At 46.5% G+C, this 17,048-nt stretch overlaps 1 protein-coding gene across 1 annotated transcript in view; it reads right to left on the reverse strand.

Moving 5' to 3' along the window:
• The window catches only part of TNFRSF6B (TNF receptor superfamily member 6b), a 51,632-nt gene extending 35,018 nt beyond the window's left edge, over positions 1–16,614 (reverse strand). The window contains exons 1-2 of the mRNA XM_069650888.1: positions 16,146–16,614; positions 2,092–2,231 (exon numbers count right to left, since the gene is read on the reverse strand). Of these exons, the coding sequence (XP_069506989.1) occupies positions 2,092–2,133 (42 nt within the window). The 5' untranslated portion in view covers positions 2,134–2,231; positions 16,146–16,614. The remainder of the gene's footprint in view (positions 1–2,091; positions 2,232–16,145) is intronic.
• Between the last annotated feature and the right edge of the window lie 434 nt (positions 16,615–17,048).

Below are 17,048 nucleotides of genomic sequence, written 5' to 3' on the forward strand. Positions count from 1 at the left end.
TTCAACCATAAGAATAGTTGGACTCAACAACTGCAGAGTGGCATGCGCTCTGCTCCATTCAGGGGTATGGGAGTTAACAGAAAGTTCCTGGTAAAAAAAAATTTAAACAACAACAACAAAAAAAAAAAAAAGCTACTACAGGTGGGTTGTAACCTGGAAGGACATAAGTGACGTAGTTCATCCGGAAGGAATGTAAAACCGAAGAGATGGGTTCACTGGTTGGAAAGCACCGGAATGGCAGAAGGCCACATGGGTATTATGGTTAAGCACCAGTTCACTAGGGGCCGGTGCATTGCTGGGATCAACCATAAATTGACTCTTTAATAAAATGGCCTGTTGTATTCCAAAAAAAAAAACAACTGTGTGTACGCAACACTATTCAAGGGGCTTTAGTGGGGCAGGTCCCGCTATGCAGATGTCACTTGGAGGTACAGAGGAAGGAGGGTGGGGTGGCCTCTCTTGTTAGATCTTTTGCACCCTTCCGGTCCAGTTAGTGATGCTGCCGAGAAATAAGAAAGCAATAGTAATTGCCACTTGGCAGAGATGCACTTTATAGATCTGCAACACTGCAAGCTTGTAACTTGGGAGCAGGCTCTTTGGATCAGTGGGGAGTCTATGACCCAAATGCTTTACTAGCCAGGTTTCAAATGCACATGTGGAAGCAAAGCCTACCCGGCAGAATCGGACACTTCTGATGAAGCAGCTTTGTTGCTCATTCAGTGGGGCTCACCAGTCTGGCAGAATCGGACACCTTCTGATGAAGCAGCTTTGTTGCTCATTCAGTGGGGCTCACCAGTCTAGAACCCGAGTACTTTGCCTCTCTGAAACTTGACAGCACCATAGAGACCAACACAGATATATTTGAATCCCGGCAGTTCAAGGGATTACCTAATCCTTTTGCAGCCGTGTGTTCTTTTTGTGCCCTCATCCCTCCGGAGCTTGATCCATGTTCGTGTTACTCGCTCACTTGCGTAAACGCATCTCATATCAAATCACAATGATGTATCATGTGATCTCCGATCTGTGCAAGTCAACATTCTTGAATATAGAGAACGTAATTAGCTCTTGAAAGACAGCTGTGCAAGGCACATTTTATATTGGTGTAAAACTAGAGATGCCTCAAGTGCTGGGAGACAGGTGCTCGATCACAACCTCTGCCAGTTGGCAGAACTATCATGATCGTGGAAGCATTTGCTCTACCTTATCTTCCTTAAAGGTAATGCCATTTAATGTAATTGGGTCATGTATAGCTTAACTTCTGCTATTCAGCCTCTTGGCTCAATAGGTCAAATTTGGGAGCCACTGCAAGCGATTCAGTTGTTCAAATACTAGACACACCTGTAATCCTCAGCTTAGCCAGCTGACCCAATGTCATCCTGGTCCATTCATTGGTCATCATCTGTGCCGTATGTTCCACATATGGCAAAATTAGTAACCCTTAAAAGTGATTTTTTTGACAGAGTGCGTCATATAATACAAACATGTTTAATAAGATGAAATATGTATACAGATGCAAGACATATATGTACTTGTGTATAGATGGCGAGAAGAATGCGCTTTATATTTTTTGGGAGAAATCTGTGGGGGCCAGTCAGACGTAGTGAACCTACGTTGGGAGTTTGTTCCAGATCTTAGGACCCAGAACTGGAATATCTTTATCTCCCCAGAAGACGTGCCGTGTCTTAGAGACCAGTTCCATACTGCACACCACAAACAAATGCTGCCACCATTGCCATGTGGGGCTTTGCCTTCACCTCCATTTATTTTATTTTATTTGTTTGTTTATATAGAGCCAGCAGCTCACAAGCATCAGGGCGCTGACATGAAGACGTAGGCACAAAAACAAATCACAGGACAAGGCATTCAGTAAGTCATCATGGGTATCAGTTTCCTAGAGCAGGTTTGTCATTTGAACAAATGTGTCTTGAGTTTTCTCCAGAAACTTGTGTATTGCTGTTCTAGTCTTAAAGAGATGGGTTGCCAAGCTTTGCACACTTACAGCGTCTTTCTCTCTGGGCTGCTACTTCAGACTCTTTCTATGCTCACCATTCCGTACTAATGCTGGATTTGATGCAGCCCAGTGACTCTTACCTTGTGTGCGGGTGGCCTGCAGCTCCTGCTCTGAGAAAACATTGCACAGGAATATTTCTTTGCAGGCGGTCGTAAGATTTCCTGGGCTCCTGTCGCTCTCTGGCCAACTCTGCAAATCCAGGGGCAGATTCCGGATTGAGCTGATGACAGTCACAATGAAAAAAAGAAAAGAAAAATTAAACACAAAACATAAAGTTAGGGATTGAGTAGAGAGGTCAGACATTGAGAAGGCACTGATGGTACACTGGGGCATATAAGACATCATGCAATGGGCAACCACAGAAAAGTCTAGAGATACAGAAGGCTCACCTGGGGTGGCAGAAAGTGGAAACATATGACACTGGAAGATGAGCCACGGCTGGCACTAGGATTCTGTATGCAATGTTGCATTAGCGGGGACCATCTGAGCAGTTTAAGCAGATTTAAGAAGCTTGTTAAAAATAATTAGTCCCAGGGTCACTGTTTAGCCAATCCGATTGGCTGGTTGGGAGCCTGGGTTTGCTTATGGTCTGGTATCGAAGGGTTTAACTTAATGGTTCATGCTGAACAGCCCCTTATGTGGTGTGACTGAGCCCAATTGTCATATGTTCTTTCCCAGTCTGTAATGGCTGGCAGGCTGAAAAGGGATGGTCTGGGGAGTTAGCCAGAGCAATTCGCAGTGGTTAGGTAATCCTAAGTCAAACCTTCTAGCCATCAACCTTCATGCTTTCATGCAAGAGTCACCCTGAGTTGTATGTGTGTGCCAAGATGTGGGTCTCGGACCACCTGTGCATAGAGGCCCAAGCTACACCCCACTTATGAAGCTAATTGGGCCTGAAAAATGCCTCATATCTGGTCTACAGAAGGGATGTGACTAAGCAGTCTGGGCTGGATTGTCTCGTGTGGTGGCACCAAGCCTGATTTGCATATGGTATCTTCTTTAATGCTATGACAGGCTGAAAAGGGGATGGTCTGGAGGGTTGCTCAGTGCAATTGCCAGTGATTAAGATTATTTCAAAGACTTCTAGCCATCAACGTTGACTTTTGCAATGCTTTGCAAAAATATGCCTTATGGCTATGCGCTCTGTAACCCAACATTTTGCTTTTGTTGCCTGGCTGGTGCTGGCCCTTTGAGGCATGTCGCTTCCCGCCATCATCATAACATGCCTCTTTGGCCGCTGCTCCTGGCCTCCCTCCACCATTAGATTTTTAGATGCATCCCTGTGCACTGCTCTGCCCATCACCAAACTGCACTTAGGAAGTCCACTTCCTTTATAAATATCTACTGCCCTTCCACAACTATGCTTAGTGCACAAATTGTGGCTGCAAGAACACACTAGAACTGTGGGACCCCATCTCCATGATGAGTGTCCCAGGTTACTAATATCTCTAATCCCCTTTATGGAGGGTTTTATTGAGGCGATATAACCCAACGGGGCAGACCGACCCTGCCAGTAATGGCCCACCTCCTTCAAGTTAAGGGGTCGGGTGAAGCGGGGGTCCTTAACAAGGGCGGTGGGCCATTACCGGCGGCGGTCGGGCCTGCCCTTGATGGTTATATCTCCATTAGCACCCTTGTAGTTGATACCTGGGTGCTAATCAGGACTTTATATTAGAAAAAATAAATCTTACCTTGCGTGTCCAACGCCACCCAGTATTTCTCTAGTCTGTTTTCCATGTTGATGACTGGCATCATCAACATGGAAAACACACTTGGGGAGGGGGGGGGGGTTTGAAGATATGGTATACACTGTACTACGCGAGGGCTAAGGGATGAGGGAGGAGCAGGGAAGAGGTAGGAAGCGCAGGCCGGAATATGGGTTTATACCAGAGAGCACAACCTGTGTTCTGAGTTTCCCCGATGGACAGCGCTCACTTCCAGGGTGCTCATGACCAATAACACTTACTTGGTCTCTTCTCTTCCTTGTTAACCTCCTTTCTGTTCTCTCCTGCTTCCCTCCTTCGTTCTCATCCCCAACCTGTTCAGTCTGCTGACTGATCACCTGCCGCACCTCCTGAGCCTCACAGGTCCCAGGCTCCCCCGCCACTCCTACACTCTGGGCCTCTGCACTGCATTCGGAATACATTCCTTGAGAATGGCACCCACCCTGCACTTAACCCTGGCCCCTGCTGGACTGTTCGCACGTGTCCCCCTCCCCGCACTTCTGTCTGCGCACTTGCACGACCTTGAATGTACTAGGCTTAGCATGTTTGTCTGTCCTGTCTCCGTCTCCCCTCCCTAGCTGGCTGTGCCTGCATGCACAGCGCATTGATGACCAACCTTTTTTGTCTTGTATGTTCCTTCCCCCACCCCCACTTCTCCCCTCACTCTTTGTCACACACTTATACTAGTAGAAATATCCTGGCCTAGTATGCTGGTTATTGGTGTTAAATCATTCGGAATCTTCAAGGGCTGAAAATGATAACGATATTCTCTTGCTCCCTTCCTGCCTTGAAGCGCATTGAAGCACTCCACGTGTGTATAAGTGCTTCACTTCTCAGAGTTTATTGATTCAAAAGGTTTGCAACATATGATATAATATTTAAAGAGCATAAACTCAGAGAATGGACCTTTACCGGCCGGGGACTTCCACTCGCTGTGGAGCCGAGTGCATCAGGGTACTAATTAAATGAATCAGCAATGAAGAGGGCAGGACATTGTGTGGCCAGTACAGATATGCAAGATCAGCTTGAATAAAGAAAGAATGCGGATGCACAAGTCCCAGGGAGGACACCGGTTGCCATAAGGAGGCAAAGCAGGGGAAGGTCTGAGAATCTGATGGTCGTGGATGGTCAGGGGTGGTGGTTGAAGAGGGGTGGTGGAAACAAGCCTCTAGCAAGGGGCACCGGACAGTCAATGGCAGAGGAATGCAGGAATACAGCGAGCCTTAACATCATGTAAGGCTTGCAAACTCGATAATCAGTTTGACTAAATGCATTGACGTGGGGGTGAATTCCATTTCCTGAATCAATGTGAACTTCTATTCCTTTCAATGGAAAAATGGGAGAGCCCCTCTACTGAGGACGAACACAACGTAAATAGCCTGTTTTGTGGCAAGGTGCCCTCTCCGGGGTCCACAGTCAAGTTTTAGCCCACTTTGCCTTACCAGAGGAGAGACACCCATTTGCATATCAGTCCTGGTGGGTGGGACCGGGGCGATATGCAAGCAGATATTTCTCAAGAAGCAGAATAAAGGGAAATTACATGCATATTAGAGGTTGAGCAATCAGTCAAAACAGCAAGGTGGCAAAGGTTATGGGGCAAAATGAACATTGATAGGTAAGGCGGAGTGACGTTTTGGGCAGAACAATCAATGAGTGAGGCAAGGTGACAAGAGAAAATGGTAAGTCTCCTAGCCAGTGAGACATAGAAACGGGTGGGAAAGACATTGGGACAACTAAAAGTAGCTTGAGCAGTGAATGCTGGTGGGGGCTGGTTGACGAGCTGACAAAGCAGGACCACCACTGGGTGGAGCAGGCTGCCCAGTGAACAACACAGGAGGACCCAAAAGTGAGGGAGGGTGATCAGTGAATAAGGAGGGTGATGACAGAATGAGGCCTAATGCCCCTGCGAAGCAAGCAAGTGAACCAGTGAGGGAAGGGAAGGGTGATCCATTAAATATGCAGAGGGGTCCGCGGGCATGCAAGGCAGATGAGCAGGGCAAGTGAAGTGGCCGCTGAGTGACTTATGGGAAGCAGTGAGGGGCCGTTGATGAGAGATGGTGTTCAGTGAAGAGCCAGGAGCAGAGAGGAGAGAGTGGGACCAGTGAGTGAGGCATGTTGACCACTGAATGAAAAGGGGGAAGTGAACAGGCAAGGCTAAGCAGTGAAAAGGAAATGGGGCGAGGTGAGCTGTAAGGAGGGACGCTAAGCAGTGAAGGAGGCAGGCTGGCCAGTGAATGGGTGGGGAAAGCAGTGAATGAGGCAGGCTGGCCAGTGAATGGGTGGGGAAAGCAGTGAATGAGGCAGGCTGAATAGATAGTGAATAGGCTAGGCCGAGTAGAGAAGGAAGCAAAGCAGAGTGCCGCAGATGCGGGAGTGAAGCCACTGAATTGGGAAGGCTTATCAGCAGCAACTTGGGCAATTAACAGGGAGTGACGCTGACTGGCCCGTTCATGTGGCAGGGTGCCCAAATGTACAAAAGACGAAGACCGTCCCTTTCAAGTTTTAAGGGGGAAACCAATAATTTCTATACCAAAAGCATTAGATTGAAAAAACATGTTCTTGCATAATGAACGCATTAACAAGATTTGAGATCAAATATGCTCATCACTAAAATAAAAAAAAAAGTGCATTCGTTCATTTCCAAAGGCCATCTGCATGTAATTACATTCACTAAGGCCATAGCCTATTCTGAAACTGATTCACGTCTTTGTATAATCGGTTTTACAGATTAGCAGTGTGTGGGAGGTCATCTGCAGTGGAATGTTTGTGTGGAAGTGTTCTGCTGGGTGACGGTTGGGCAGAGAGAGAGAAAGCTGTGAGAGTGAAGATGGGTGTGGGGGTGAGCCCGGTGTTTCCCTTGTCATCTTGTGTCCCCTACCATCCCTGTGTCTTGTGGAGGAGTACAGGACAAGGACATTAAAGAACCCGACATCTTACCTGGAGTACTGGCGGTCCATCATTGTTACACTGGCGACGAGGATGGGATTGTAGGTGGATTGCCCTTCTGATGGCGCTGCTGGGGGGGGGGTTGCAGCACTCCTGGAGCACCGCCCCGTGATTCCCCCCACACCCAGGCGGGTCAGTGTCTATCTGGCCGCCGTGTGCTGTTGTGGCCCCTCATGTTTCAAGAGGGGCGTTCTGTGGCGGTTGATCTTTTGGACTGTGCCGTGCTTCTAGTTCGATCCAGCATTCAGGACGTTCAGGGACGTGCTGGTTGAGGATGCAGCGTGCCCTTAACTAGCGAAGGGGTGTGTGCTGTTGGAGCTGCTAAATTGCCGTTCTGTGGTCCAATCTGGCAGTGTGGCGCTAATAATGAGGGAAGCCTTGCAGCGATGACGGGTACTCCCGTGCACTTTCCTCATCCGAGGTGGATCGTCATGGGTGCTCTTCTCTTATGCCAGCCCGCGTTCCGTTCTCGTTGTCGGGCTGGCGGGGGCAGAGTGCACCTTCCTCGTTGGGTCGGCTGGCGCCTGCTGTTTGAGGTGTTGGAGATTGGGCCAAACAGGAAGATCTGTCCCCACTTTAACCGGGTGTCTGTTGCTCCTTAAGAGACGCAGGAGCGGGTGCCCGCCGCTTTTTGAGAGACGCTGGAGTGGCTACTTTCTTTGCGCGGCCAAGCAGTTCCAGACTACTCGGTGGGACAGCGGAGTCCCGCGGTGGTGCCAGGTCGGTGCTCCCAGCAGTTGTGGTGACGTCACAACTGGGGCCGTATCCCATACGGCTATCACGTGAGCAGTGGCCGTTGTGGTGCCTCGCTCTGCTGACATTCCAGGAAATAAGAACAGGAAGTTTGGGAGGTTGCATTCCAGAAGGGCTGTGCTTTCAATATTCGCTACATTAAAAGTGCGGGGTGGACATGGCGGTTGCGGAGTAGATAGGGTTGTGGCAATAGTTGTTTCCTGTGTTTCAAGCCTCGTTTCCACCGGATCTGGGAGAAGCAGGGATTCACTTGAATGGGGCCTACTACTGTAACGGAACACGCCTGAGAGCCTTCCACGGAGTCCTTTGGAGCTGCAGCAGTCGGAGCAATTTTGCAGCGTTCTCTAGTTCCGTACTGGGCAGGAATTGGTTAATGAATTTGCCTGGTGTACGGCGTGGACATGGGTCAGGTTAGTGTATCGGGCCGTATGAGAGAGCATGGATGCACGTTGCATGTGGTGGCCCATTTGTTTCGAAGGTACCTAGCTCCTTTAATAAGTCCTGGGGTGGGGGGGTGTCCTTAGTGAGGTTTTAGAGGCCATTGTTCATTTCCTTGTGGTGTCGAGTGTTGTGGCCTTTCGTGGGAGAGTAGACCTGTGGGCGGGTTAGTGCTTTTCCTCTTTCATCTCCTGGGTGGGGGTTGTAATGTAATTAATTGCAAATGTGTAATGTAATATTCTGCAAATGTTAACCCTCAGGAGTCTGAATTGGGGTTTGGACTTATTTATGGGTAGTGATGACAAAATGCATTAATGTGACTTTCGCCATCTCAACTCTGACTTTCTTGCACATTGACATTGTCTGGTGCCTAGCAGTTCATGCTGGTGGTATCTGGGGGCTGTGCTGGAGGTGATCATCATCCAATTCATTCACATGTGTTGGGGTAATGTTTTAACCTTTGAACATGTGTTGTGTGTTTTTCATGATGTTTGCATTCAAATTCCATGGTTATTATGCAATGTTGTCTAAATGTCATTTTGTGCAAGTTGATGTTAGCAGTGTTTGGGGTGCGAGTGCCTTGTATGGGTGCATGCAAGTAGATTGGCGCACCTGTATTCACATTGTTGTTACAGCATTAGTATCTTAGCGCCTTGTATGAGTGGCATAGTGGTCACTGTGTGTAGTCATGGGTTGAGTTGTTGTGCCCATGTATCGTGTTTAGAGTGTTGGGAGTGCATGTCCTCTTTGCATTCTGCCTTTTATGTAGTGCCTGGTTTAGGCCAGGGTAGGTTGCTATGTTTTGGTATTTCAAGGGGTGTTGATCTCCTGATCTTAGGTTTCATTCTGCCTAGTATGGTCCTAGGTTAGGCGGCTATGGTTTTTTGTGTGTTATGGTCTTTAGTGCCTGAACGTTGTCAGGGTTGGTCGCTATCGGCCCGAGTGTTGTGGTTTTTGGTGCAGGAGGTTACAGGGTAGTCAGCTTTGTCGTAGGTGTGCATCATCAGTGCCTGAGGGTTGGTCACTTTTGGCGTGGGCCTTGTTCCCAGGGCAGTTGTTTTCTGCAGCGTTTTCATAGCGTGTTGACTTCAGTCTGTCGCTGTGCCGGGGTTGTGTTGAATTTATCAGATCCATCATAGTCTTTGGCCGAGATGGGTTACTATGGTTTTGAATTTAGCTTTGCCAGTGTGCCTCCTGATTCCGAGTCTGGTATTTTAGGTTGTCTCCTGGTGTGTTCAGAAATAGTGTTTTGTAGAAAGAAGGAATGGCTAACGGTTTTGTGCCGAGTTGTGTGTGTGGTCCCTCGGTTATTGTTGGGCATTTGTTGTTGCTTCCTTTGGGGGCGGTTGGTTAGTGCTCAGAGGGGCAGCTCTATGACTTCGGGGTGGCAGACCGGAGTGGAAGGTGTTTTGTGCTAAGGAGGGTAAGTTGGTTAGGTAGCAGTTGTGTTAGTGTTAGCTAGCAATAGTATGGCTAGGGGTGGCAGCCCTAGATCCTGAGGGGCAGCTCGGGACAGGCGTAAGCGCTCTGTTTGTTATTTTATTTTTGAGGCCTCGAAGTGTACACCGAGGGAGTGGCGAGTTGTGTTTTGCGGTTGCATGCTGTTGGCATTTTCTACTTGGTCCGGGGTTGTCCTGCAATTGTTTTCCTTTTGTGTAGTTCCTATTTGAGTTACCAGGGGTTCTGTGCATAGGCGGCCGCTGTGTTGCGGAATTTCTGGTACTGTTTTGTGTTTGGATGTTAAGGTTTCGTGCTGGTCACATTACCTTAATCATTGTTTGCGTTTCCCTAGGGGGGGGGGGGGTGTAGTAACTGGCTTTTGTGTTTTCTATGGGAGGAGAAGTGTAGTAATCTGGTTTACAGATTAGCAGTGTGTGTGAGGTCATCTGCAGTGGAATTTGTGTGTGGAAGTGTTCTGCTGGGTGACGGTTGGGCAGAGAGAGAGAAAGCTGTGACAGTGAAGATGGGTGTGGGGGTGAGCCCGGTGTTTCCCTTGTCATCTTGTGTCCCCTACCATCCCTGTGTCTTGTGGAGGAGTACAGGACAAGGACAATAAAGACACTGAGAACTTACCTGGAGTACCGGCGGTCATCATTGTTACAGTCTGCAAAGTGAAAATTCTTGCCATGGGGCACAGGGACCATTCAATTGTGCTTTCCTGAGGTCCATTCAGTTTTACGGTCCATTCCAAGCACGAGTCTTGTTGGTATGAATGTGTTTGGAGTATCAGTTTGGAATGATTGTGTGTGTCCGTTTGTCATTTTGTTATATGCCATGTTACATTATGTGTTGTACATATCTCTGATGTATGCTTCAGATTTGATCTCAAATCTATGTATTACTTGACAATGTGTTTTCATATAGCGCTTTAATCTAAAGCAGTTTACATGCATTACTATTACCCAATCGATCGAAATTTGTACTCACATGATTCATCATGCAAGAAAATGTTAATGCTGTTAGTATAGAAAGCATTGGTTAAAAGGGCCGTTTTTGTTTAGTGTGCTATTGCATAGTTTGCCACTGGTCCCTTCAATTTAATTATGTGTGTGGCTGGACCTCAGATTTGCGAGTAGGTTGACCAGTGAACGCCTACAATGTTGTGCCCTTGATAAAGTCAATCCTCGCTCAAATCCTCGCTTTCGGAAAGACGACACAAGGAAATGTGTACATGTGATTTTGCTTAATATATTTCTTTTGAATCCTTTCCTTAGCATTGAAATGTTACAAATTCATCAAAATGTGTGGAAGCATACGTGCCGCTTTACTCAAGTGTTTTGGGCAGTGCTAACCTAACTCCCTGAAACTGAGGGAGTCACCATGAGACACACGAGGTCACGTGACATCCTTCTCTAGCGCCTGCGCAAAATATATGATTTATAAAAGAAAACGTAGAATTGCCCTGTATCAAGCACCCTACCACCCAACTACTCTCGCATAACTTGTTAATGGCACCGCGCACGGCCAGCACTAGCCACAGAGGTCGCCTCACATGATACAGCGCAATCCCACCCATAGCGTCTGTCTGCAGTCTGTTGTCAACATTAGTGGCCCGGCTTAGTTACTCTCATTATGCACGCTATATTTCATACTACGGTCACCCAGTTAGGGGCAGCAATGCACCATCAAATAACCACTCAGTTCTACGAGGTCAAGCCAGCGGCTAATTAGCGCACTTTACAAACATCAAATAACATAGAACTCGTGTTTTTATTTCACCTGTTCATAGTGCTTTGCATCATCACTGTTATTCTTTCATAGAGCCTTTCCACTTAACACAGGCCCCTGACAAAGCCACATGCCTCTGATGTTGCCCCCATCCCAGAAGGGCATGTGCAGTGCAGTCACAGCTGCTGTTTACTGCGGCTTCCTCCCAAACCGAATACCAAGGCGTCCATGCTGCTTCCCAGCCCCATTGCCAATGGCAACAGAATATGGGCGATGAGAAACCGGGGACACCATACAAATCTCCGGCTGGCGCTTTCCCTACATGGTTTCCCAGTGATACAATCTAAGCATGGCCTGGGGGCTGAGTCAAAGTTTTCTTGCACTCCTCGGTCCCGACCACCTACCTGGCCCCGCTACCAACAGCATCAGGGAGAAGGTGAGCAAGGCAGAAGGACCACGTAGACACTACACTCGACAACCAAGCCCGCTCTTCTTTAATCCCTGGCAGTGGTGCAACGACCATTGGGCAGATTGGCCTTCAGCCCCCACCCCGATATATTGGGCTATGTTGACTTGACCTGCCTGACCTACAGAGCCATGACAGGGCAGAACAGTACACAGACAATAAGCGGTGCTGGCGGCTGTACAGTTAAAGGCCTGGCAATTACTACATTAAAGCGTTTCATTATAGCACCTGCATTCATATACATACATTTTTAGGCAAATGAAATCGTGATGGGTGTTAGTACTTGCATGTCAGGGGAGTGACTAGAAAGGTAGCGGGGACACGAGACACCCACCAGTCCTTAACTGTGTGGTTTCAGACGTGAAGGAGGTTAACTCTTTGTAACATTTAAACTGCACCAGAACAGTCTCATTAGAATATGTAAAGAGGTTAGATGCCCCCACACAAGTATTTCATATTTATTTTATAGTTAGTAAGTGCTGTACGCCAAAGCACTGTACAAATATCACACCACGGTACAATAATGTTCACAATATGATTAACTCAGTTACAAAAGAGAAGCAGAATGGAAAGATGAATACGAAGATGTAGAACGTGGAGAAAGAGAAAGCACATTCCAGTGTAATGGGGCAAGTAAAGAAATGGAGCAAAAACAAGACGGAGCACAAGGAGGACGTGAAACCGAGAGCAAAGAGTTTGCGAGGGAAAATAAAACAAAACCAAAGAAGAGAGGAGAGATAAGAAAGAGCAAGATTATGAAGAGATTTAGAAACCGTAGAGAGAAAATTGAATTTGAGACATGAGTGAAAGGACAGTTATCCAGGAGAAGACCAAGAAATAGAATCACGAGGAGACGAATAGAGGAAGTAAACAGAGTTAAGGAGGAGCCAGCCGTGAGGCAGGAAGACCAAAGAGAGTACAAGAACAATAAAATTGACGAGAAGAAAATTAGAGAAGAAATTAAGAATTGAAGGTGAGAAAAAGTCTAGCCTTGTGAATGTTAAATAGATGAAAACTACAAGTAAATGAAAGCTCAAGCTAAAGACCCAGATTACAGGCAGAAAGACAAATAGGAAGCAGAGAAGGTGTAAAAGAAATAAAAGCTGGGGGAGAAGGAGCAGGTTTAGTTGATGACAACTTCAGTTTTTGCAGAATTTAAAACCAAATGATGATAGCTATCCAAACTTTATTAGCCGAAAGACAAGATGACAAAGTGGAATGATAGGAATAAAGGAAGAAAAACAGAGAAAAGTTGGGTGTCATCAACATAAAATGGCGAGACAACCCAAATGAAGAGATAATGGAAGCAAGAGGAGAGAGAGAAAAGAAAAGGGACCCATGACCGAGCCCTGGGGAACCCCGTGGAGAAGAGGAACAGAAGAAGAAAAAAAGTACCAGCCCAAGATACTGAATAGTGCGGTTGGATAGGTATGGCCAAAACCAATAATGAACAGAGCCTGAAAAACCAAACGAAGAAAGATGCAAGAAGAGGAGTGATCAACACTATCGAACGCAGGAGATAAATCAAGTAAAATTATGAGATGAATGTCAAATAAGCTGAAAGTAGAGAGTCACAGACAGAAAGAACAGCATTTTCAGTCGAATGAAAGGAACGAAAACGAGGCAGAATAGAGTCATCAGAAACAAAGGAAGACACCTGGTAATAAAACAGGTGCTCACGAAGTTTAGAAATATAGGGAAGAAGAGATAGGTCTAAAGTCAGATGGGAGAGAAGGGTCTAAAGAAGACTTTTACAAGACGGGAATAACAGTAGCACGTTTAAATGAAGAGATATATTAAACTAAGAAATTAGATTTATATTTTATTTATATTAGTATTTTATTATTTATATAGCACTTTACACCAAGAGACCAGAGAAGGATAGACCTTGGGTATGAGTGATGAAGGAATCGAGTCAGCAAGAGCAGCAGTAGGGTGAGCTTGTAGCAACAAAAGCATAATATCAGAAGTAGTGAAAGGAAAGAAAGATGACAGAGCCACAGAAAAACAAGTGAAAGAATGAAGGGATGATAGAAGCAACTTTCGTGGAAAAAAAAAGTTGCAAGATCAGTGGCAGAAAGAGAAGAACTAGTAGTGATGTCAGGAGCAAGAGGAGAAAGTAAACGAGAAAGTCTGAAAAAGACAAGGCCGCGATTGAAGTAGATCAGAACAGAAAAGACGTTTAGCAGCAAGAAGAGCCTCATCTTAAACATAATGCTACGATGACACCAGAGAATTAGCATCAAAGCGAGACGTCCGCCAGCGACGCTCCAAACGGCAAAGAGTTTGCCACATTGTGCGAAGCTGTGGGGTAATCCAAGGCTGTGACGGCTTCCAAGTAGGAACAAAATTAGCAGGATAAAGAGAAGTGAATAAGAAAGAGGAAATAAGTTGAAAGTCTGCATCATCAGTTGAAAGAGCTGCAAATGAGGGATGAGAAGGGAGTTTAGAAATACAGGAAGAAACAAAGAGTGTTAAAAGCACAAAGATCATGACCAAAATTAGAAGTACAAGGAGAAACCCCAGCAGAAACAGAAGAGCGAGAAGAAGGAAAGATGATCAGGAGGAATATATACCGGAACCGTCCACACAGAAAAGATGAGATCTAAATGAGCGCCAGAGACATTAGAGGAGAAAGAATCAGTAAGTTAATAAGAATCAAGGATGGAAAATATGCACGAGTAGAAGAGATGAAGATTAAAATCACCCAAGAGAATAAATGGAGAAGGAGAAGGTAACACAGCGGATAACAGGGCATCAAGGTAATCACAGGAGGAACTAATTGGAGCCGAGGAAGATAAATCAGTAAAAAAGCATGAGAATGAGGTGCAACAAAAGTTGTGAGTGGAAATACTCAAAAGATAAAAAGGTAGGACGACAAGGAGGAAGGTAATTAAAGTGACATCGAATACCAGTATGATCCCCTCTCCCCCCACCCACACCCGACCTGAAGGGTGGGCCCGAGTATAAAGTATCAGAAGAAATCCAACTTTCCGTAATACATAAAAAGTGAAAATGAAGACGCAGAAATGTTTACTACAGAGAGAGCGCACATTCCACAGAGCAAGATTAATAGGAGGGGGCCGAGGAAAAACAAGATTACAAGTAGAGAAATTAGGAGATGGTGAATAGGAAGAATAAAAAGAAGGAATAGGAATAGTCATATTGAGCGACAGCCGAACAGAGAAACTGTAAAATAGGAGTAAAACAATAGCTGGCGCTGGAATGTTAGATAATGTAGGCCCAGCCAGTGACAAAACTGGGAGCGCAGCCAGCAGGTGGAGAAGTCGGGTAAGAACAAGACTGCAGGTCCAAACAATATTGGCAAGCACAAAGTATGGAAACCATATCACAGGTAAATGTCCCCCTCCCCCTGCATGCCTTCCCCCAAACAAAGGGCTTTAGCCTAGTTGCGCCTCTGGACTAGCTGGGCATTGAAAGCCAAATCCTATCTCTTGGAAAGGCAGTCACTGCCTGTGCATTGTAAGGCAACGCCTGGCAATGGTGCAAGTAACTAAGCATACAATGAGAATTCCTGGCAATTATGGGAATTTCATGGCAGACATTGCAATTGGGAAAGTGCCTAGCCATGGTGCGAGTATCTGGTGATGATAAACATTGGCACTGGTTTGAGGGCCTGGCAATCTCTTGAGTGGGGTCAGTCCAGCTCCATTTAATAAATACATGACAATATGATACGAGTGCCTGGCAATAACCTAAAATGTTAACACGTGGACCTTGGATGTGAATATTTGGAATGGTGCGAGTACTTGATGGGAATGCCTGTCATACAATAGGGGTACCTGGTATATGCTTTCTTTACCAGCTGTATTTTGCGAGTAACTGGGCATTAGTTGACAATACCTGGCAAGGCAGAAAACAACCTAACTATGCAAAAGCCAAAACTGTTGGCTTTACCAATGTATATAGTACTTGCTGCCACTGTTTTACCCAACTAAATAATACTAATTGTATTGATGTAGGGAGGCTTAAAAGCGGAGTGGTTGCCCTGGTGGGGGAAATCTGAGACGTCACGTGCGCACAGATTTCTTCAGCTGGAAATTAACCCACTGAGCCATGGCAGTCAAGTTATTCAGTGAATATAGCACTACGTATTATCATCTGTGCTCAAATTGTAGTTCACAGGTGTGGAAGCTAGGAGGGCCAACTTCTTCATTCACCTTTCCGAGTTTAATTCTGTAGCATATTAATAGTAAGACCTGTTATTTCAAAAGTATGAAAAACCATACACACATACAAACAAACACATTTACCGTTCGCTGGCTAGAAATGTATGTCGTGCATTTACTAGTCTTCCATGACGACAAAATGATAGCTTTTGAACTTTGGGTGCAGTCTCCGTTCTCATTTGTCACGCACATTTACAGTTCACTGTTATTTTTGACACTCCTTGCTTGTGACAGACTGATAAGGCTGGGACAGTGTGAGACACATACCACAGCACTGACGCACGACTGGCTCTACCCCAGCCAAAGTGGCCTTTCAGACATGCAGAGCCCATCTTCCATTCGAAAATAAATGCATTGTAACAGAAAACATGCCTGAGAGCGACCTGCACTCTATAATGTCAGATGGCTATGCCGTGCCATCACGTGTATTACTACACACCCACTCTCACCTGGCCGGCGCTCTGCGGGGGGTCGCGTTGGTTTTGAATTCGGTTGCCAGGTAATTGTAGCTCGAGCCCGAGGCGTCCTTGCTGTGGGCGGTCTGCGTGACTCGCGTGCTTCCGTCCGCTGTGCGTGTGTACGGCGCGTCCACGGGCACGTCTGTCTGCCGCGCACACACTCGCCTCGCCTGTCTCCAGCGGTGGTGGGCACGGCTCGCGCTTTTACTCCTTGTGGAAGGCCGGAGCTCTTTATACACGTACAAACTGGGGAGGAACTGGGATATGTTCCTGGGTGGCGAGGGAGGAGCCTCAACTAATTGCTTACGAAATCGCGGGCGGAAGTGAAGGTGGGGGCCCGGGAGTATTACAAGCCCGCATTTGGCATTGCTGTTGGGGAAGCGTGGCACTCTTCTTCAGTTTTCCCAGCGCGGTACAGGACCGACTGATAATCTTTGCGAGTGGGGCTGAGGAGGGAGATGGCCAATCAATGTCCCTGCCAAGCAGTACTCCCTCTCCACCCCCCTCCCCCCGCTTCCCTCAGTCGTGTTTAAGTGTCTTGGCAAGTGACGGACACTTCCCAGCTTTAACAGCCTGCTAGAAGCAAGGACTGTCGGACATAACATTGTGTCTTTCTTTAGCCCAAAAAGGGAACGGAAAATATGAGCGACGCATGAGAACGGAGACTGCACAGAAAGCTCAAAAGCTATGTTGCATCTTGTTGCCATGGAAGGAGAGTAAATAAATAGCATTTATTTCTAGCCAGCCTACGGTAAATGTTTGTGTATGTATGTGTTTCTTTATACTGTTGAAATAACAGCTGTTACTATTAATCAATATAATGCTACACAATCAAACTCGGAAAAATGATTGACTAAGTTGGCCTTGCTGACATTCACACCTGTGAACTGCAAT

This window comes from Ambystoma mexicanum, chromosome 3p (genome assembly GCF_040938575.1).
Source record: "Ambystoma mexicanum isolate Mex_15411 chromosome 3p, UKY_AmexF1_1, whole genome shotgun sequence".
Taxonomy (NCBI): Eukaryota; Metazoa; Chordata; class Amphibia; order Caudata; family Ambystomatidae; genus Ambystoma; species Ambystoma mexicanum.